We start from the raw sequence: 21,317 nt of genomic DNA, 5'->3' as shown, positions 1-21,317 counted from the left end.
AACACCTATTGATATATTTTGGGTTATTGTGTGATTTTTAATGTTACTAATGATCTAATGTGCATAGATATAGACCAGAGGTCTGCAACCTGTGGCAAGTGGCTCTTTGGACATTCCACAGTGGCTCTTAATAACTTTGGCTACACATTATATTTTTATTGTGGTAATTAAATGTAATAATGATAATAAATACAGGTTTTAGCTGTTTTTTTTCTTGGAATAATGGCTATTAATTTTCACAACAGAATGATGGTGAAAGTGCCAGTAATATTTAATTTTAAATCAATATTTTTCCATTATGTTGGAAACTATGATTTATTTTACATCCTTATCCACATATATCAGCATCCCATCCATCATCTTTTTTTAAACCTCAAAATAGACATAAAAGGGTGTTTCTTTAACAATCACAACATATTTGCTACAGCAGATCTTTATCTAAAATATAACTTGTCCTTTTTCAAAAGGCCAGGCAACATTTGGGGCTCTGAACAAGTTTAATTCAAGTGGACTGTAGGCAAAATGGCTCTTTAGACTGTAAAGGTTGCAGGTCCCTGATATAGACCAATAACAGTACAGTTAACATTTTGAGTTGAACAATAATTGCTTTGTATTATCTAATCACATTAGGAATAAGGTGTAATTTTATTCATTTATTGAAAACTAAATTATACTGGGGAAAAGCAGATACTGGCAGATAAAAATAAGAAATGATATATTTATTTATGTAACAGGAATTTCCCAACAGGGAACAACGGTCATATAATGATTACAAGGATACAAAAAAAAAATAAAAAAGATTACAAGAAACACTTATATGTTAACTTATTCTTAATATATAAAAATATATATTATATAAATATACATTATATAAAAATAATAATTACTTTTACAAAAAGAACTTCCAAGCAACAGTCTCCAACTCTGATTACCAAGCTTCAGAACAGCTTTATTCGCCTGTTGCTATGCTTTTTGGCAAACAGATCCACAAAGTCATCAAAGTTAATGGCCCTAGCCCTTTTTGATTCTACACTTAACACACCCAAACTGCTTAAACGCCCATCAGTCATGGAGCTTCTCAAGGCAGTTTTGATTAACTTTAACACTGAAAAACTACGCTCACAGGCTGCAGTGCTCACAGGTAACGCAAGTGCAATTTTGCACAGTTTAAACATTTGGTGGAAGACCTTCCTATATGGCTCCAGAAAGACAGTGAGCTCTGTTAATTTATTTGGTGTTTCCTGACCACTACTTTGCTTCCTTTCAAGAATCAGCTTAAAGGCATACTACGCAACATTTTTCAGTTAATTAATGTGTTCCATACCGTTTTTGATGATTAAATGAGTCATTTCAGGTCGAACAAAGATTTTCTCGGTCGCCCTGGTGGTCTGTGGGGGAAATACCGTACTTGCAATGGCATACCGCGCACGTGACGTCACCGTCTCAAGAGCAACGCCCCTTTTGCCGTTTAGGTAGGGCCAGAGCCATAGAGAGAAAAAGAGTCGCGACACTCCCATTGGACTGCGTTGTACGCTTTTTGCCGCATACTTCCAGGGTATGCAGCCTCGCATAGTTCCAAAAAGCTATTCTATGGCGTTGGACATCATTCACTTCCATTGCTGACTCTCGAGTAACTTCTGAGGTAAGTTGATTAAATAGCTACCTTGAATTGTCAACTGTCAATATTGTATCATAGGCCATTTATGATGCATATACTGATCTTTTGTTGTATGTACACAGCGTAATTATATATATTTTTTTTATCTTGGTAGACGACCGATTGCCTGCTAGTTTGTTAGCTTGACTTGCCTTCTGTGAAGGTAACGTTATATCCAGGGGTAAATTGATTAAATAGCTACCTATTTTGAACTGTCAACTGTCTATATTTTATCAGAGGTCCTTTATGATGCATATACTGACCTTTATTTGTATGTACACAGCGTAATTATATATATATTTTATCTTGGTAGACCACCGATTGCCTGCTAGTTTTGTTAGCTTGACTTCGCCCTCTGTAAAGGTAGCACTAACGTTATATACAGGTGTAAGTTGATTAAATAGCTACCTCTTTTGAATTATCAACTCTGTATATTATATAAATAGGCCCTTTATGGTGCATATACTGATCTTCTGTTGTATGTACACAGCGTAATTATATATATATATATATATATATATATATTTTTTTATCTTCGTAGACGACCGATTGCCTGCTAGTTTGTTAGCTTGACTTGCCTTCTGTGATGGTAACGTTATATCCAGGGGTAAATTGATTAAATAGCTACCTATTTTGAACTGTCAACTGTCTATATTTTATCAGAGGTCCTTTATGATGCATATACTGATCTTTATTTGTATGTACACAGCGTAATTATATATATGTTTTATCTTGGTAGACCACCGATTGCCTGCTAGTTTGTTAGCTTGACTTCGTCCTCTGTAAAGATAGCACTAACGTTATATCCAGGCGTAAGTTGATTAAATAGCTACCTCTTTTGAATTGTCAACTCTGTATATTATATAAATAGGCCCTTTATGGTGCATATGCTTATATTTATTTGTACGTGCACAGTGCAATTTAGAAATATATTCTTAACTTGGTAGACAACCGATTTTCAGTCATTGCCTGCTACTTTTATCTCGATTTTGCCAGCTGTGAAGAAGGTATCGCTACACCTGAAATTACGCAGTTCATTAGTGAATCTTTGACATCTTTTATTAAGTAAGTTATTGATGTTATATCACTAGGATCATTAAGGTTGACTAGGACGTTTTTTTAGGTTGTATCTGCTGAACCTGGCGGTGTTAGCCAGTCAGCTGAGTACAGTGTATCTGATGCTAGTAGAAATAAGGTTTGTTTAATCACACCCTTGAAAGGGCTGTTTAGTTGGATTGCATGTAGGAATACAAATTATTCCACACAAAAAAATATCATAAGCCATAATAAGCTTTAAAATGTTTATTACTCAGACAGTAGTATGACTAATTTGTTCTCCAAACACTGCTGCTGCAGGTGGCTGCTGCTGGAGGCGATGACTGCTTGAGCTGGCTGATGTTGGCGAAGGATGGTGATGGCGGCTGCTGGCGCTGGCAGCTGGTGCTGGCCATGGCTGCTGGTGGCGACTGCTGACTGCTGGAATAAGAGGAGACTGGAGGCTGTGGAGACTGCGGACGGTGTGCCGGGAATGGAGTGGCCGAGTACATCCATGGCAACCAGTAAGGTGTTCGTCAGTGGCCTAGATGGTATGACCTTAGGTGAGGAGGTCTGCTGTGTGGAAATCGCCTTCTTGGTCTGACTCTTGCTGCCAAGGTACCCCTTATTATGGCTGTTTGCCTTCCTCTCAGCTCCGATGCACTTTGAGTGAATCCTTAACCTCAGCCTGATATATGTTGAAAGGATTTTTTTTCCCCAGCTCATGGCATGAGGGAAGGTTGCTGTCCAGACTCATGGCCTCTCTTTCCAGCTGTTCCACTACGTTGGAGGATTCCATAAGGGAATCACTCGTCTTGGAACGGAAGAGCTGCTCCACGTGCTGCAGGAGAGTGAACAGCTCATCGGATGGCCGGTATAATGCACCCCTTTTAAATTCCTTTAACTGTAGTAAAACAGCTTTCTCACTTGTTGTGTTGGTTACTTTTTCAACCAGTGCACACTGGCATTCCTCACAGAGCGAGAAGCTGATGACCCTCTTCGCTACGTATCCAGCCAGGTGGTAGAGGACACAAGACTCGGTCTTTGTGAGGTCAGGTGGTGATGGGTCTACCAGCTGCTCCACTCTCACAACCTCAGAAGCACTGCAGTTGCTGTTCTTGTTGTCCAAGAAGTCCGCCAAGTGGTCTGATGCATCTTCCAGGTAACTGCCAGTATGCGTTGTCGAGAGGAACTGCCCTACAGTGGCAGCCCGTAGTGCATAGTGGAACTCCACAGGTGTCGGGACTGAGTTCCTCTGACGTATGCAAGAAAAAGTTTTTTCTAGGCAGTCCTGAGTGAACCGGCTTGTTAGGACAAATTTGTGCCCCTGTCTCAACAGATCTTCCTGGATCTCCAGGATCGTTGTTGTGGCCATCATCAGTCCTGTCTGGACTGGTTTCCAGCTGCCCTGGGGAACGATCTTCAGGCCCTGAAAAAGATGGATCGAGTCACGGAGGAAGCTGATGGCCTTTTCATACTCTTCCATCTTGAAGTGACTGAGGGTAGTGACAACATTGCGGGACGACATGAGGTCAAACCAGTGGTCCATCTTATCCAAAAACCATGCGGTTGTAAGGTAGGACTCTGGTCTGCGCTCCTCCTGTACCATGTACCTCAGGGCGGCACTTGTTGCTTTGCTGAACACATGCATTGCTGAACTCACCTTCATTTTTTCAAAATGGCTAGGCTCTAGGACACCTCTGGACAAATTGGGTGCCAGCTTAAGTGCCATGCCCTCTTGGAAGGACACCAGATCCTTTAAAGGGGCAACAGAGACCTCACTGGACGCCAGCTGCTCCTTTTCCACCACATCCTGAGGTATGGTGATGATGTGACCACGGATAATGGCAGTCTTCAAGTTTTTGACGAGATGAGGAACGTCAGGCATGAAATGGAGGCGCTGGTTTGGCTCAACAGGATGCTGGATCCATGGTTTGTCATAGGTCACCCCAAAGGACTTCCACATTGCTCTATTGGGGCTCCCCATGTCTGTGGTGATGTTAAGCACATGAAGCCCTACAGATGCTGCCGCTTCAACAATGCTGACTATGATGGGCCTGTAAACTGCACCATTGGTGGAATTGCTGCTGTAGTGGTAAGCCACGACTTGTTTCCACCGCGTTGTAGCTCCAGCCAGCATAAACACCAGTGCATGCGTCGCTTGTCCTTGGTGGTCAGGCAGCGTGATGTTGCCAAATAGCCTCCCCGTTCCCAGATGGAGCTCCACGCCTGGAGTAATGGACATTTCATCTAAGGTAAGCACACACTCTCTCTCCATTTCACTCATGCCACCTGCCTTCAGCCTCAGCATCTCAAACACTTCCCCCAAAACTCCCGGCTTCAGCTTTACATGTTGCATCCTCCTTTGCAGCGTGCGGATGTTAGGCAGTGGAATTTGCATTTGCTGGAGGGTTTTATAACCGGTGGTGCCAGCGGTAAATCTTATTTTTATAGCTTTTTTAATTGTCTCCTTTCCCCACCGTATTCCTCTCTTCTTTTCCTGTCCAAGGGCTGTCATTTGGTCTTTGTTAAACATTTGGGTGAACTTCTGATTAACTAAATTGTTCCTCTTTCTTAGCGCCAAATTCATTCTTTTTTGCTGTGCTAGAGCCCTCTCTGCTCTCCTTCTCATTAACTTCTCCATTTTAAGTTGCCTTATTAGGTCCTCCACAATTGCACTATTAGACCCTGGCAGTCTGATCCCTGGAGCACCTGGCCCTGGCAAAGTTGGTTCATCGTTGCTGGCTCCTGACTGACTGGCCCTCGGCACACACATCCCTGGATCACCTGCCCCTGGTAAAGTAGCCTCTTGGTCGCTCTCTCTGTCTCCTGTCATGTCCCTTTCCTTGCCCTCAAAATCCACCTCAATTTCTCCCTCAACCTCTGTAACAATAACAAGGTAATGTTGCTGTTATATGTATTTTGCCTTTGCATTTGCACCTACTGTTATCTTCAATAAAAGGGTACACTACACTCCTATAGAAAATAAATTAAAGCGAAAAATTACTGTAATGTGAATCAAATCATCTGCCACAATCAGAAACCAAAAAAATGTATAAACTCATCTACTGGCAATGGTTAATTTGGTAGAAACTTTTAGATTATCTACATTCTGTATGCAAATCCTCAGAGAATCCCTGAAGCTGGATGTACTAATATGAATGTAATGTCTCATTAGGAGTGTAGTCTATCCTTGAATTACATTAAATGGGGAATATTGTTGCTGCATGTATCATACCGAAGTTTAATTTGCCGTATGTGTGGTCTGTTAAACTTTGGGTTGGTGCTGGTGGCACCCTTCCAGAACGGGGTTTCCTCCTCTTCGGCTTAGGCCGATGAAGGAACATCTGGCCTCAACTTCAACTTGCCTCCGGTTTTTGTGGCAGTGAATTGGTCATCTTCAAAGTGTACCTGAAGGTAGGCTTGTAAGATCAGTTTCCGTTGCACTTCAGATAACAGCAAAGTCATAATTCTCTACACTTAGAAATATGATGCCCTTTAAAATGCTTGCAAGGGATGTCACCTCTGAACATTACTTACATGACATAGTTTTCGGTTGTTGCTGGTCCCGGTCATTTGCAGGTTTTTGCGGCTGACCATTGTCATCCATCTTTTCAATCGATCTTTGTCCTTGGGGAAGCCATACATGCGGTAACCCTTCTCGGACCGATTGGTGCATCCAAATGCTGCACATCCAACCATGGTATGACCACTGATCTACAAAATGTTAGTTGTAACCAATGAACCACGACACCATTGAACATCACAGAGAGCGGGTGACAACTTTTCCTCAACCACCTATGCCCTCTGACTTTTGAGAATAGGTAAGAGGTCAGAGTTCATAACCAAACAAGGATCCTCCCTCCCTCTCTCTCCTCAACCACTTTTGAATTTGCTCAGAGCTATTATAAGTGTGGTAAAGTATAGTATATTTGCGACATTATAATATGCTGTGAATGGTTTGCCCTATATATAGTGTTACCTGCTGTGTCCATTGTTGAATATATTGTCGCCCTATTTCGCTTCATCTGCTTTTTAGTGTCGAGGACTCAGATGAAGAGGATGTTAGTATGCGTTGTCGAGAGGAACTGCCCTACAGTGGCTGGCCATAGTGCATACTTGAACTCCACAGGTGTGAGTCTGATGTATGCAAGAGAAAGTATTTTTCTAGGCAGTCCTGAATGAACTGGCTTTAATGAACATATTTGTGCCTCTGTCTCAACAGATCTTGCTGGACCAGCAGTATCGTTGTTGTGGCCATCACACGTTTCAGTGGAGCCCCCCCCCAAAAAAAATGGTTACGATACCTGTTCTTAACGCCTGTTTACACATTTGTTGTTCTTGTTCACACATACTGTACGTATATTTGTTGATATTATTCATGCTTGTTCCCATTTTTTTTGTTCCACATTGTTCATTTTTATCTTATACCAGCTTATACCTTTATTATTAATGTTGTCCTTCCCTTCAGCCCTGATGCACTCTGAAGCCTGATGTATGTGGAGGATTTTTTTTTTTAAATGTATTTATAATATTCCTCCCTGTTCCTTCACTTTGTTCTTGTTTTTCCAGTTACACACATTTACACACACACACATCTTGTTGTCTCACTCAGTATTTTTTATTAAACAATATTTTATTCATTCATCCAAGCTTAATGAGTTGTTATTCTTTAATATATTTGATTCTTTGTGCATGGCTTAGTATTAAAATTATCATTGTTGTGTGGCCAACTCCTGCCTCATCAGAAAAAGTGGGTGTAAATGCTGAATGGACTGTTCTTCCTCAAAAAAGCAAAAAGCAACAACGGGAGTGTTGCCTGTCACTGTTCTCTATCACTCTCTCTGCAGCTAACCGTACTCTTACTCTGTGCGTTAACCCAGAGACGTAGAGAAAAATCTTAATAGCTCTGCACTTACCTATAGACCCAAACATATAAGCATAATGCTTTTGATAATATGTGAATGGCTTAATCTTAAAATTATATTCATAGTCTTAACATGATCATGTTTCACGTTGTGGTCTGGGGGTGACCACTTATCAGAAGTGAGCTAGCTGCTAGGCGAATGCTGAATGGACCACGGCAGACCTAACGCTACCACCAAGGTAAGCTAATGGCTGAATGGGAATTTATAAGCAAAATCACGGTAATCAATAATACAGCCCAGTCGCCATAAAATGAAAATCATGAGACATCTGTCATCACATGAATGATATGGAAAAGAAAAGTTAAGTTAGAGCCGTTCTAGCCTGTACTCCTGTCCATACGAACATGAACATAAGCATTTCCCTCCAAAAATGTAAAACGTATCTAAGTAATATACAGCTTTTTGTTGTCACCCTGCCTCTCAAAATAGAAAACTGACATTAACAAATATGTAATCATGCAATAACAGCTGAAAAAGTAGTAGGGTGTATGTTTATATATATATTTACCGTTAAATAACGCAATCGCTGCTGTCTGTCCCATAGAAGAACATGACAGCCAGCGTATGTTTTGGAACTATAGCGGTTTACATGAACCACGTGACTGCCCTGGCGGTGACATCAAAGAGTGTCGCAACTCTTTTCAATCTCTATGGCGCTGGGTAGGACATACAGGTAGAGAACGCCCGTAGCAGCCAGTTATTACAAACGATGGCTAAAAAGACCGGAAAACGGGCCGAGTTGATCGAACGGTAAGCTTTGTTGTTTTTTTCCTGCGCGGCGATCATGGCGTCCGTCCAGGGATCGGTATATGTTTAATGTTTGTCTTATTTGAAATGTTTTTGAGTAGGCTATCCTGGTAGCAGGGTATCATGTTAGCGCCTGCTACCATGACAGCCTATATGCTATCATGGTAGCAGGCGCTTCATTATTAACATGTCGGCCACCAAAATACTCTTACCTGTTCACTACTTGATGTCGCTGGAATTGGGTCAGGATGTTCTTCGGTTGGGCCCTTTCCTCCGACAAAATGCTTGCTACATATGTAGGTGAATTTGGTAACTTTTTCCGGGTTGAACTGTTGTGTAGGCCGACCGCACCGGTCCCAGCGCACACATTTCTCCTTGGCAGTCTTGAAGAAAACATCCTTCATATGCGGCCGATCAGCGTACCTCCAGTCGCTGTTGCACGTTCCATAGCAACAATGTTTAAAAACCATGGTCTTAGATTTGGAAAAAGCAGTCGTTTACCGAGTAAAACCTAGGCTAACGCACGTTGATTTGACGTCATTGTGACGTTACGTTTCTAAAAATAGCTCGCTCGCAGTACGCCATTGCAGGAGCCCTCGGCCCGCACCCACAGGCTCAGAAGTCTGGTGCAAGACCGCGAGAGTCGGTCTTGCTTTACGGCTAGAACTCCATGTGTTTTTGCCCTGCCATTTACTATATGCACGCGCCAAAGCAACAACAAAGAACCGCGTGTTAACGTCAAATAAACAGGCGAGGTGGCGGCGGCGGCTGAGTGCAGATAATGAGTGCCATTATCCGTGGTCACATCATCAACATACCTCAGGATGTGGTGGAAAAGGAGCAGCTGGCGTCCAGTGAGGTCTGCAGGCATTATACCTACATGCCCATCGTGTCTCTATCAGTCTTTGTAACTCTCTTGGGGCCCCCGGAAACATCTCTCTCTGTACCTCAAGCCATTTTTAGTGCACATATGACCCTGACACAAAGCTATAAAGTTTCTGCAAAATAGAAAAGAAACAATTAGCTTCAGGGATGCATTTCACACTGTCAACTACTAAATTCAAACAATGTGCATTGCAATGCACATAAAAGGCTAATGGGGCCTCTAAATTCATGCGTGCCTGCACACCTGTGTTTATTCCGCTCATGACTGAGGCGCCGTCATATGCTTGCCCTACAAGGTGGTTTTTGTAGTCAAGACCGTGCTTCTGCAAAAGTTGAACTATTTTCTGTGAAAGTGATGCAGCATGGAGGCGCTGTGCTGCCTCAAAGGCAAGGAAGCTCTCACATACTGACCCACTGTAATAGTATCTTATTACAAAGGACATCTGTTCTTTTTTGCTGAGGTCTTTAGTCTCATCAACCAAGATGCTGAAAGCCTCACTTTGAGCAACTTCACTCGTTATTGAAGAGCGGACCATTTCAGCTAGACAATCAATTATTTCATTTTGCGTGCCCAAGATATGTTGCATTTCTTTGACTTGTCTTTTTTTTTGACTGTGGGATTGTTTTTGGCTATCAGTTCCATAATAGAGAGAAAATTTCGTTTATTCTCACCATCTGATTCTTTATGTGCTCTCTGTGCTATGTTCTGTGTAGCTGTGAGGAGCAATGTTTCTCCAATAATTTGAATGTACTCTCTATTTTCCTTCACCAATTTATTGTATTCTGCATTTAAGGAAGCGGAGAGAGAGGATGTGCTTGCTGTGGATTTTTCATACTCTGCCCATGACATTAGTATGGGCTTCAGATTTGGCATGGCCTAAAAGACCCCCATCTTTAAAGGTTGCCTTTTTCCAATTTTTAAAGCCCTCTTCAGATGTAAATACAGAATCACCTGAGGAGGGCAGACTGAAGTGACGACAGGCATAACAGTAGGCAGAGTCTTTACTCTGAGAATATTCGAGCCATTTATATCTGCTGTACCACTCTTTAGAAAAGCATCTTTTCCTGTCCCCATGAAAGGTTCTAGGGAAGATGTCTAGTTGTGGCTGCTTGGGCTGTTCTGCTCTTGACTGGGAGATATCTGCAATGAAACAGGAGCAAAAGTCTGTTATTCTGAAATCAAAATGATGACACTGATAATAAATGATGATAATACCAGCCTCTCCACCGTAATGATTAATTATAGCTGTATTAATGGCCTACAGGCATTTTGATTCAGACAAATGAAAACTAACCCATCAACATTATATATATATATATATATATATATATATATATATATATATATATATATATATATATTATTAATCAAAATTAATAAAAAAAATCTTTAAGTGAGTCCTTCATGATTTGTGATTTAATGAAAACACAATAAGCAAAACATACATTTCTTTCGAAGATATTTCATTAATTTCATTGTTATGGCCACAGGGTCATAACTTCACCTGTCGGTCCATGAACACCTGCTTTTGCTGAGTCCTGCCATGTTTCACTGATCAGTGATGCTGACTGTTCCTGCTCTGCTGCCTGATGTTTCTCCTCATCACTGTCTACTATCGCTGACTCTGTTTCCTCATCATGCTGCTCTATCTGTTGCTTCCCTCCATCCACCTCCTCTTTCTCCTCCTTCTCACTCGCTCTCTGTTGATCCCCTGTCATCTCTTTATCTCTTTCCACTGTTATTTTCTTCTTAAAATAATAAGATATATCTCTGGACCTTCTCTTTATTGTCTGGAAATTGACAAACCATACATAAGCACAAGCTAACAACAGTAGCTACGTAACTTTGTCAAAAAGACACCCAAAGTCGCTGTAACAGGAGCTGATAAAGTTCATTTATGCCCCTCTTCTTTTTTTTTTTTTTCTTTTTTTTTTTACAAACGAATGATTTCACTTATTTACTTACCGTTAGTCTTATTCGCTTTCTGTATGAGTTCTTTTAATTACCGTTGAAGGCGGGCACGCGCTAAGCTGAAGCTGTAGCTGTTGGAGAACGCAACTGCTGCTCGATGAGACGGAGTGGGGGCGGGAGGGGGGAGGGGAGCGGCTGGTGAGCTACGGTGAGCGAGAAGGTCAAGACTAAACTGTCGCTACCTACCATTTACACTGGTGGCGCCCCGACTGCGCTGACTTCCATTCTGTGAATGCATCTTCCTGTCTATAGATCATAAATTCAATTGTTCAAACAGTTATGAACTGACTTTCCACACTTTAATATATGTGGATTACAAATTGTGTTTTGGTCATTAAACTGTGTGTTTTCGTGCTGCTGGGCGATCATAACCGGCAAAGAACTGGTTGTAGGTGAGGCCTGCAGTTCCTTGGCCTCTAGGCAGGGGGCGCTCAAGGAGCACCGCTCCTGATCCTAAAACTGTAGAGTGACAGCAAGTTATGGATGTTTTATTAGCAAGTTTTGCTAAACAATAAAGCACTAAAAAGACTCTAAACATCCAGCCGGAACAGGAGTGAAGAAGGAAGGCTTTCCTCCCTGGCAGTGAGCTCCACTGAGACTGAGAAACTTTTAAAACTGAAGAAGATAAAAATAACTTTTACCGGAAGTGACCGATATGTTTGTGCAGAAAGAGCTGCGCATGGACTTCATTTATAAGTAGAGGTAAGACAGCGATAATTATTCATGTTTTGTTTTTGTAATAAAATGTGCGTGATGTGGGTTATAGTTTTTAAATGTGTTACAAATGCAGAAATCCATCATAACTCATAAACTGTTACCAATCAAATGACAAATAATTTTTTTAATTTTTATTTTTTTTTAACAAAGAATCAATATTTTTTCCATGTGTCTTGGTGAATTTATTTGGCTCAATCAGTGTCCTTCAGCACTTTTCACTGAGTCTACTCTGTAGAGTGTATATATTAGTAAATCTGACTCTCATGACGTCACCAGTTATGAACCCTACCGCACGTCACTGCACAGTACATACAATACATATAGTTAATAATATAGTTTCTAAATGTATTTATACTCAGTGTGAAACCTGGGCCTGTTTCGATAAACACACAAAATGGATATCCTGGCAGGAATGGTAGAAAGACACACACGAAGCTCTTCCTCAACAGCTCTCAGTCTCTCTCTGTTTTTCGCTTTTATCGCAGTCAAGCTTGAGCAATGTCAAAAAAGCTTTGTTGGCCAGAATGGGGAACTCCTTGGCAACAGATAACCAAAAAATGTTCAAAGGAAGATCAGCAAAGTTTAGCTTTAAACCACAATCTTGTTTCAGTTCAATGAGTTCCTCTTGCTCCTTTAAAGTCATGTCCTTTCCAGCAACAGACGCTGAGCTGTATGGGTCCCTAACCCAGTCAAGGAATTCTGTGAAGGCTAAGGAGAAATAAAATGACAACTTCTCCTCGAGAGTTTTCTTTTTTTTTTTTTTTTTTTTTTTTTTTCCCAGTGTCCTGTCTAGCAATGTGGCAATAAAAATTGATATCTTAATGCCAAATAGAGCTCGACAGATTTTACTTTCACAAGTGGAGCAAACAGCTTTCGCCATAATGCTCCGCTTGATTTGTGCGTGTAAATAGCTTTATTGTGATTCCTGCAGGGAGAATATCAAATTATATGGACACTACAATGGGAAAGTAGGAGAGTAAAAGAAAAACAAGAAGAGAAAAAAAAGAGAGAGAAGAGGTGAAAGAAAGAAGAGATAAAAGGAAGAGAATGATAAAACTTCCTCTGTCTGCTCCATCACCTGGAAAGAGACACAAAAAGAACAGCACAACCAACAGACATAAAGCAACAGATACAATCGAGTAACACCTTGATACCATTGCTAAATCATATGTATTATTATTTAAGCTGACATGTGTAATGTGATACCTAAAAAAAAAAAGTAAAAGAAAGTAAATAAATTATAGCCTTTCTGTATATAAGTGACCATTTAATACCTGGGACCCAGCACCTGAGAGTTTTCAAATGTGTGCCAATCACCTCGCACATTACAGCAGTGTTGCCATCATGACGTTTCTCGGTGAGCGGGAACATCTCAAGGTTGCCACGCTGCACATGTTGTTGCCAGAGCTGCACCTTTAAACGGAATCCGTTCATTTTATCAGTGCTTGTAAGCAGGTTTTCATTTCGGCCTTAAATCCATGTGTTCAGTTCATTCAGATCATAAAATATATCAGCCAGGTATGCCAGCTTTGCACACCACTCATCACTTGCAAGCAGCTTTGAGTAATCGGACCTCTCGTTTGTCAGAAATACTTTAAGTTCCTCTCGCAGCTCATACACACGGACCAGCACTTTGCCGCGCGACAGCCACCGGACCTCCGTGTGGAGCAATAAGACCTTATGTTCCGATCCCATTTCCTCACACAAAGACGCAAATAAGCGACATTTCAAAGGTCGCGTCTTCACAAAGTTCACTATGAACTAGAAGAAATCAATACGTGGATGTGCCAAAATTTTCTTCAATTGAATAAAAACAAAACAGAAGTAATAATTTTTGGACCAATAGAGGAGAGATCAAAAGTTAGCTCACAGCTTCAGTCGCTTCAGCTAAAAACCACAAATCAGGCCCGAAACCTGGGAGTAGTGATGGACTCAGACCTGAACCTTCAAAAGCATCTAAAGACAGTTACAAGGTCAGCTTTCTATCACCTGAGGAACATTTCTAGGATTAAAGGACTGATGTCTCAGCAGGATCTGGAAAAACTAATCCATGCGTTTATATTTAGTAGAATTGATTACTGCAACGGTGTTTTCACAGGTCTGCCTAAAAAATGGATCAGAACGCTGCAGCTGATCCAGAACGCTGCTGCCCACGTCCTCACTAAGACTAAGAAAGTAGAGAACATGGACCCGGTTCTAAAGTCCTTACACTGGCTCCCTATATCTCAGAGAATAGACTTTAAAATCCTTCTGTTAGTCTATAAATCCCTGAATTAGCACCTAAATCCATTACAGACTTGTTATCAGGGCATCAACCCTCCAGACCACTCAGGTCTTCTGGCTCCAGCCTGCTCTGCAGAACCAGAACCAGAACCAGGACCAGACATGGAGAAGCAGCATTTAGTTCCTATGCTCCACTGATCTGGAACAAACTTCCAGAAAACTGTAAAAGTGCTGAAAGCCTGAGTTCCTTTAAATCGAGATTAAAAACACATTTGTTTAAAATTGCCTTTGAATGTTCAAGTTAAAATGTTTTACTGTTTTCAAATGTTCTTTTTTTGTTTCTACACTATTCTGTTTTATTTTCCTATATTTTAATCATGTAAAGCACTTTGCATTGTCTCTGTACTGAATTGTGCTATATAAATAAATTTGCCTTGCCTTGCCTATGCGCACAACATCATCCAACACAGGAGCTAGATCTGCTGGTGAGGTCTTTGCAACGAGGGCCTCACGGTGCAAAAAACAGTGCGTAACAATAACATCTGGGTTTCTTTCTTTGACCCTACTTACGAAGCCTTTGATGCGCCCGACCATGGCTGCGGCTCCATCAGTGCAGACACCTGTGCGGTTTTCCCACGTAGGCCCGCTTTTGTCAAGATATTCCGACGTGACCCGAAATATTTCCTCTCCTGATGATTTTTCTGGCAGTGCCTTGCAAAATAGTAAGTTTTCTCTAATGGTTTCTCTATCCACAAAACACATGTTGGCCAAGAGCTGAGAATGTCCACTAATATCCGTCGACTCATCAAGTTGCAAGGCAAATTTCTCACTGATGTGCATCTTTTCCAAAATTGTGAATTGTGTTATCTGAGAGAGGCACTTTAGCTATCTCTTTGGCCGCGTCAGGGCCGAGCATCTCATTTAAAATGGCTTTACAAGCTGGCAGTATTAATGTTTCTGCCACAGTGTGGGACTTTTTTGATTTAGTTACGAGTTCAGCAACAAGGTAGCTAGCTTTGAGCGCTCTCTTGTTTAACTTTGTGGTTTTTCTAAAAAAAAAGTTGCCTGTCTTTCATTGTTTGTACGTAAGCGTACAAAATAGTCCATCGGCTTGTTTTGAACGGAGGGTGTTTCGTTTGGAGATGGCGTTTAAACTTGTTTGGCACCATGGCGCTATTGGATAGCTTCTCACCGCACACCAAGCACAGCGGCGTCGGTGCTGTCGCATCCCCTGTGAAAGTAAATCCAAATGAAATATAGCTTTTGCTGTATTGCCTTGAGCTCACTGTCTTGTCTTTTTTCTTTTGACCATTCATACTAGTGCCTTTATCTGTGTCAGAATTTTGTCCAGGGGCACCATGGCGCTATTGGATAGCTTCTCACCGCACACCAAGCACAGCGGCGTCGGTGCTGTCGCATCCCCTGTGAAAGTAAATCCAAATGAAATATAGCTTTTGCTGTATTGCCTTGAGCTCACCGTCTTGTCTTTTTTCTTTTGACCATTCATACTAGTGCCTTTATCTGTGTCAGAATTTTGTCCAGGGCCATGTTCGGCATTTGCATTTTTCCTTTTCAAAAACTTCTCCATCACTGTCACTTGCTCGTCTTGCTGAGGTCCCAAACTGTCACGTGTCGTGCAGCGCTAACTCTATTGTCTTTACAGGCATTTATCGCCATCTGCTGCCACTCACTGAAATAAAAGAGTATTACATTATCTGTTACACTTTATTACAGCACAGACACCCGACAATGGTTAATTAGGTGATATTAGATAATTTCCCGCGGCACACCTGACGATCTCTCACGGCACACTAGTGTGTCGCGGCACACTAGTTAAAAAAAAATCACTGCTCTATGCAGGGTTCACTATTCTTAGTGACCGTCTGCAAATTGCAACACCCGAACAATAACGATAGATAAATCATCAACAGTGTCACAAATGTAATGTAATATGTAATATCATCTTTATTGTCATTGAAACATACACTCCAATGAAATGTGTTCTCTGCTTTTAACCCATCACCCTTAGGTAGCAGTGGGCTGCCACTGTGTGGCGCCTGGGGGGCAATCAGGGGTTAAGGGTCTTGCTCAGGGACCCAGAGTGCAGGCACTGGGGATCAAACCGGGTACTTGCATCCTTGTATGAGTGCAAGCGTGCTGCTCTAACCACTAGGCCACTACTCCCCCTAGTAGTAGTGTTTTTAAGAAAATATTGTCCACTCACAAAATTTACCACATCTTTATTGAATCAAATGTTAGTAAATATATTTATTTTTCATTTACAGATAATTACAGGTTTATTTAAAATTTCACATATAATTATTTCAGATTGTGGCACATTTGGCCCTCAATAGTGACAGAGGGGATTGTAATAAAAACACACATACAATGAAATTCATACAAACACCAGATATTCCTCCAACTACAGAGTCTAGATCTCTAAAAGGTCTGAATCCCTTTTTCCTTTATTCTAAAAGTGGTTAAAATGTCCATCCTCTATACTTGCTTATAGGGGCTGGTGCCTGTATCTAAATGTCACTGGGCAAGACAGGAGGTGGTGCACCCTGGACAGGTCACCAGTCTATCTCAGGACAATGGAAACACACAACCGTACTGGCAATTTACAGTAAACAACAGACCTAAGAGTCACCGTTTTGGTCTGTGTTGTCTTTTGGTCTACACACCATGCAGAAAGACTTGATTTGAACCCAGGACCTTCTTGCTGAAGTCAGCACTGCTACCAACTGTGCCATTGTACAGCTGTGGTTAAAACATTCAACTGAGAAAATAAATAGTATGATCAACTCTCACTGATTTCTATTACACCAATATGTGACCTGCTATCCTCTATATCTGCATAAAAACAGTAAATCCCTCAACCGCCATCACCATACATTGTTTTTCATGTTTGCTAGCTACTGATAAATGCATCTATTTTAATTTTAATTTTGGTTTTTAGTCCATCCAATTAATGTGTTACATTTAAATCATCTGTCATAAATCTATTAAAAATATCAGTTTTTAAAGTAAACTTTTCTCCATATACTTTTCAAGTGTAATTATTGCAACTATAATTAAGTTCCATACATAGTAATACAATAATATAACTTTGGTTATACAAGCTGGAAATAACAATGAATTTTATGCTTTTGTTCTGGTAACAAGAGCTATAAAATGGAGAAAGGCTATTTTATTTTTGATATAGAAATACAAAGAAAAACAAAGGCATGCATGACACTATACATTATAAAGGTAGTTGGTGGTTTACTGAGTAATATTAAACATCTACTTTTTTAATGTTAAATAATCACAAACATTGATATATCAGAACACTTCAAATAAAAATTTACAGTACTAATACATATGTTAGCTGTTTCTGAGGGGTAATTACATGTGACCTCCCAGGAAGGCTGGATAAGGGGCTCAGAATGAGAGACAGGGGGTTAAATGAGACATAATGGACTGACCGAGTGTCTCATCCAGAGCGAGACAGAGCAGACATTAGAGACACAGGAGTATCACAGCCATGCAGAAAGACAGTTTGGATATTTAAACAGCTGTAGTTGATCAACCCAAAGATCAGACGGCAATGCTGATTGGTTCTCAGGGACAACAGTCCAGCCAACCGTGAACCACGCAGGTGATGCAGAGTCCAGAACAATGGAGCTAGCTTGTGAATACATATTTACTATTAATAAGGAAGATATGTTCTCATGGAGGTCCATATCTGAGGAATAGTCAATTATTTTCTTGCTTTCTTCATTTCTAAAGTGAATTTTGTTTTCTGTTTTGGGTAATTTTCCTGTTAAGGACAGTCCTCTAGTCTCTTGAAGGTGTGATTCTTTATGTTCATCACTGCACCTCAGTAACAGAACCACCAGGGTGGAATTCACTTCCCTTTCAATAATATTCTCATCTGTCCTTTCTTCACAAGGTTTAACCTCGTTTTGAATCATTAAAAGCAGATCATAAAGGTTCAATAACGTTTCAACTTTTTCACTCTAACAAAAAACAGAGCTCTCAGTGGACCCTGTTCATTTTTCCTCACATCAGCCCCAGATGTTCAGAGAAGTACGGGTCGAGCTCACAGAGAAGGCGGATCATCTCTGAACTTGCAGCATCACCTTTTCTCCTCACCGTGTCGACTAAAAGTCGAGCTTTGTCTCTTATTTTCTTTTCCTCTACTTCCTCCCTCTCAGCATCACTGATGACGTTTATTTCTAGAAGTTTATCCAGAAGACTCTTCAGATTTGCTTCTGATATCCCATTGATTATTTTGGTCCGATGTTCTCTTAGCTGCTCATCAGCAGAGAGACCCGTGTTCTCTCTCTGAGGTAAAAGAGGAACATATCTCTCCCAAACACAGCAGGAGCTGTTTTTCTCTTCAACACTCAGCCTAATATATTCAGTGGGGTTTTTTAAAATCACCTGGATGGATGTCAAGTGGTTGTTGTATGATTCTGCATCAAACTCTGCCTCTGTGGGCTGAATCAGAACTGAGTCTCCTGCAGGATCTGTGGACAGAGTGTAAAACTGATTTGGCTGCAGTTGGCAGAGTTGAGGTGCATCTATGAACGTCTCGGTCCCATAAAATTCCTTTCTCTTCCGCTTCACATCCCGGATCACAACATTTGCTGGAAGAAGCAACACATTGAGGCGAGATGGCTCATTAGGAGGAGCTGGAAGCTTGAGGAACATCCGAACCAAGGCTTTCAACAGGCAAAGGTATGTGACATAAGGAGCAGCTGGAGGCTTGTAGAACAGCAGAACCAAGGCTTGGACCGGGTCAGGAGGAGAATCTTTATCCTTGACGATACCAAAAGCAGAAAACCCTGTGATGTTGATGATGACGTGAGTTTCTGTGATCTCCTCAGGCTTGATGAACTCAATGCCTTCATCACCTATGTGAGCGACTGACAGGTAGGTACATCCTCCTGTGGAGCGGATCTCACAGTGAGGGAGATGGAGCTGAGCCACAGACTGCTGCTGACATCTGATGTCAAACAGAGGTCCTGCAGGCTTCTTGCCATGTTGGCTCAGTAACCTGCTGCTCCAAGAAACAATCCTGTAGGACACGTCTCCTTCTCCCTTCATGGCAAACACCAGGCCACTCACTCTGCACTGGTACAGACCTGGACTGGAGCACCTCAACCAGTAGGTTTCATCATCTTCATCATCTTCACCACCACCAGTGAAATCAGGAGTAAACTCCTCAAAGCTGCTCTGGAGCTTCATGTCTGGTAAACTTGCAGCGCTGGGTAAGTTGCTGACGTCTGCAGGAGGATCCTGAGAAATCAGAGGCTCAGTAGTCAAGGATGCATCACTGTGAAGAGTATCCAATGGACTGGTTACCAAAGGATGATTGGACCTGTTTCCATTCATCCTAAGTTTTTGTCCTCTACTGGTGGAGTCAGGTTCAGTGATTTCTAATTCACGCTGATCCAGAAGTTTTAGAGAAGGCTCATTTCTTTGTTTTCTCTTTTTCTTCACAACATCATCTTGATGATGATTTCCTTTTCTTTTAATTCCTCTTCCCATTGCTGAGTCTGTGGCTGCCTTCTTTGTTTGCTGATTGGGAGATCTTTCAAAATTGGACACAACATTGAAATCACTTGACTGTGTCGGGGGTAGGCCCCTCCTGAAAACGTTTGAACATTGTTTGCGTTTACTAGAAGATCTTAGGTTGTACTGGTGGTAGTTTTGTTTATGTGTGAGTGAAGAACTGATCTTGATGGGGGGATAGCCAGAACAATGTCCGGGACTAACTGATTTATTGATATAGTTTTTTGTCTCTGTGACGGTCATTTGTGCAGCCATGTAGATTTCCTCAGAATTGACTTGTCTTTAGGTTGGTCCTGACTTTCAGAGCTTAGTCTGCTATTTCCACTGTCAACTTCTTAATTTGCTCCAATTTCTACATAATTTTCAGAAGATCTTCCTTCCAACCAAAGGTCAAGTTTCTTGACATTTTATTTCTTCTTCTTAGCTTTTTTTTTGGTCAGTTTTCCTTTCAGAACATAACAATGTCTTGTTTTGTCTCTGTCAGCAGCCAAAGGATCTTGCACCCTGGAAATTAAGAATAATGACAATTCTTGTTAATACTCATAATATTAAAACAATAGGTAAAACTACAATAAGAACTCGTTGGGAACTAATCATGTGCTAATTAGTAGTTAACCAGAACTTACTGGGGAGCACACACCCCAGCCTTATATTAGGGATTATCAGATTACACAGACTGAGCTGCAGTAGACAGTTACCATGAAAATTACAGACAGACAACAGACATTGGAGACAGAGTCTGACATGGTTAGATTGGACAGAAGACTGATTAGGGGAAACGTGTCAGCTAGGACAAGTCTGCATTATAGCATGATCTAGTCCACCAACGTGACGAATAAACACTGATATCATACTGGGCACGCCCCTGAATTGGTGGACATAATTTTGGTCCTACTTAATGCCTGTGTGAGGAATGAACCATTCTCTTTTGCGTACAGAAATCTACCTGTAACATTGTTGCGTGTGAGAGCCTAGTACTGAAGCTGTAAACATCCCTCTGCCCTTTAGATTAAATACGATAAAGTATAGTTTTGTCTTTTTATTACTACAGAGTCTACAATTGAAACACCACATTATTCAAGAAATAAAAACTGGGGTGTGTCAGGGTTCTCTGTGTTTGCCTGCTCTAACTCTGCTCCTGAGGTGTGTCTAGTTGGCTATGGGGGCGTGGTCCACACCTGAAGCTCATTGGAGGCGGCTTCTTCTGGCTTCTTAAGCAGAGCACTGACAGATGGAAGACGCCAGAGCCTTAAACCAGTCGTGTTTTTTGGTGCTGGTAAGCACTCACCTGCCTTGACGCTCCGTCCGAAGAATCACCTCCAGAATCACTAGGGTCAGATTTTGCTCTGGTGCTCCCAGGAACTTACCCAGCTGGGCTTGAGGTCCCCCTCCCAGATTCTGGTGGCCCCGCTTCTACTCTGGTTAATCCATCTGTCACTCGACCCAGCGGAGGCTTGCTCCGGATCCCTCGTCAGCCGCTGCTGCTGCCCTCCAGCCACTAGCCACCTACTCCATCTAGAGCAGGCTCACAGGGTTCCCTCGGCACTCACTCCTCCCCGGTTAGGTCCGCCCGGCTAATGGTAAGCAGAGC

General features: G+C 41.6%; 1 protein-coding gene and 3 long non-coding RNA genes across 8 annotated transcripts; 2 read left to right on the top strand and 2 right to left on the bottom strand.

Moving 5' to 3' along the window:
• Positions 1-1,582: 1,582 nt before the first annotated feature.
• Positions 1,583-5,701, top strand: LOC118556761. Of its 3 annotated transcripts, none has more exons than XR_004927334.1 (4): positions 1,589-1,642; positions 1,971-2,020; positions 4,820-4,947; positions 5,064-5,701. It is a non-coding gene; the product is annotated as an uncharacterized LOC118556761 (long non-coding RNA). The 3 variants fall into 3 exon arrangements; XR_004927333.1 differs by having other exon boundaries at positions 1,592-1,642; positions 5,343-5,701; XR_004927335.1 differs by lacking the exon at positions 1,971-2,020 and having other exon boundaries at positions 1,583-1,642; positions 5,343-5,701.
• LOC118556762 lies at positions 3,020-4,189 on the top strand. 3 transcript variants are annotated; one of them, XR_004927337.1, is made up of 4 exons: positions 3,020-3,310; positions 3,414-3,566; positions 3,648-3,854; positions 4,032-4,189. It is a non-coding gene; the product is annotated as an uncharacterized LOC118556762 (long non-coding RNA). The 3 variants fall into 3 exon arrangements; XR_004927339.1 differs by having other exon boundaries at positions 3,021-3,310; positions 3,670-3,854; XR_004927338.1 differs by having other exon boundaries at positions 3,027-3,310; positions 3,711-3,854.
• A 3,997-nt stretch (positions 5,702-9,698) lies between the features above and the next one.
• Positions 9,699-11,284, bottom strand: LOC118556777. Its single transcript, XR_004927361.1, has 2 exons — positions 11,219-11,284; positions 9,699-10,393 (listed from the first exon to the last, which is right to left on the bottom strand). It is a non-coding gene; the product is annotated as an uncharacterized LOC118556777 (long non-coding RNA).
• A 6,924-nt stretch (positions 11,285-18,208) lies between these two features.
• On the bottom strand, positions 18,209-19,399 carry LOC105921326 (caspase recruitment domain-containing protein 8-like). Its single transcript, XM_036125135.1, has 2 exons — positions 18,593-19,399; positions 18,209-18,493 (listed from the first exon to the last, which is right to left on the bottom strand). Exons 1-2 carry the CDS (start codon positions 19,397-19,399, stop codon positions 18,209-18,211), a joined length of 1,092 nt encoding a protein of 363 aa, XP_035981028.1.
• Between the last annotated feature and the right edge of the window lie 1,918 nt (positions 19,400-21,317).

The sequence above is a fragment of the Fundulus heteroclitus genome, chromosome 21, assembly GCF_011125445.2.
Source record: "Fundulus heteroclitus isolate FHET01 chromosome 21, MU-UCD_Fhet_4.1, whole genome shotgun sequence".
Classification (NCBI taxonomy): domain Eukaryota; kingdom Metazoa; phylum Chordata; class Actinopteri; order Cyprinodontiformes; family Fundulidae; genus Fundulus; species Fundulus heteroclitus.
The sequence above is the reverse complement of the archived record's forward strand: the minus strand, read 5'-3'. Positions and strand labels throughout refer to the sequence as shown.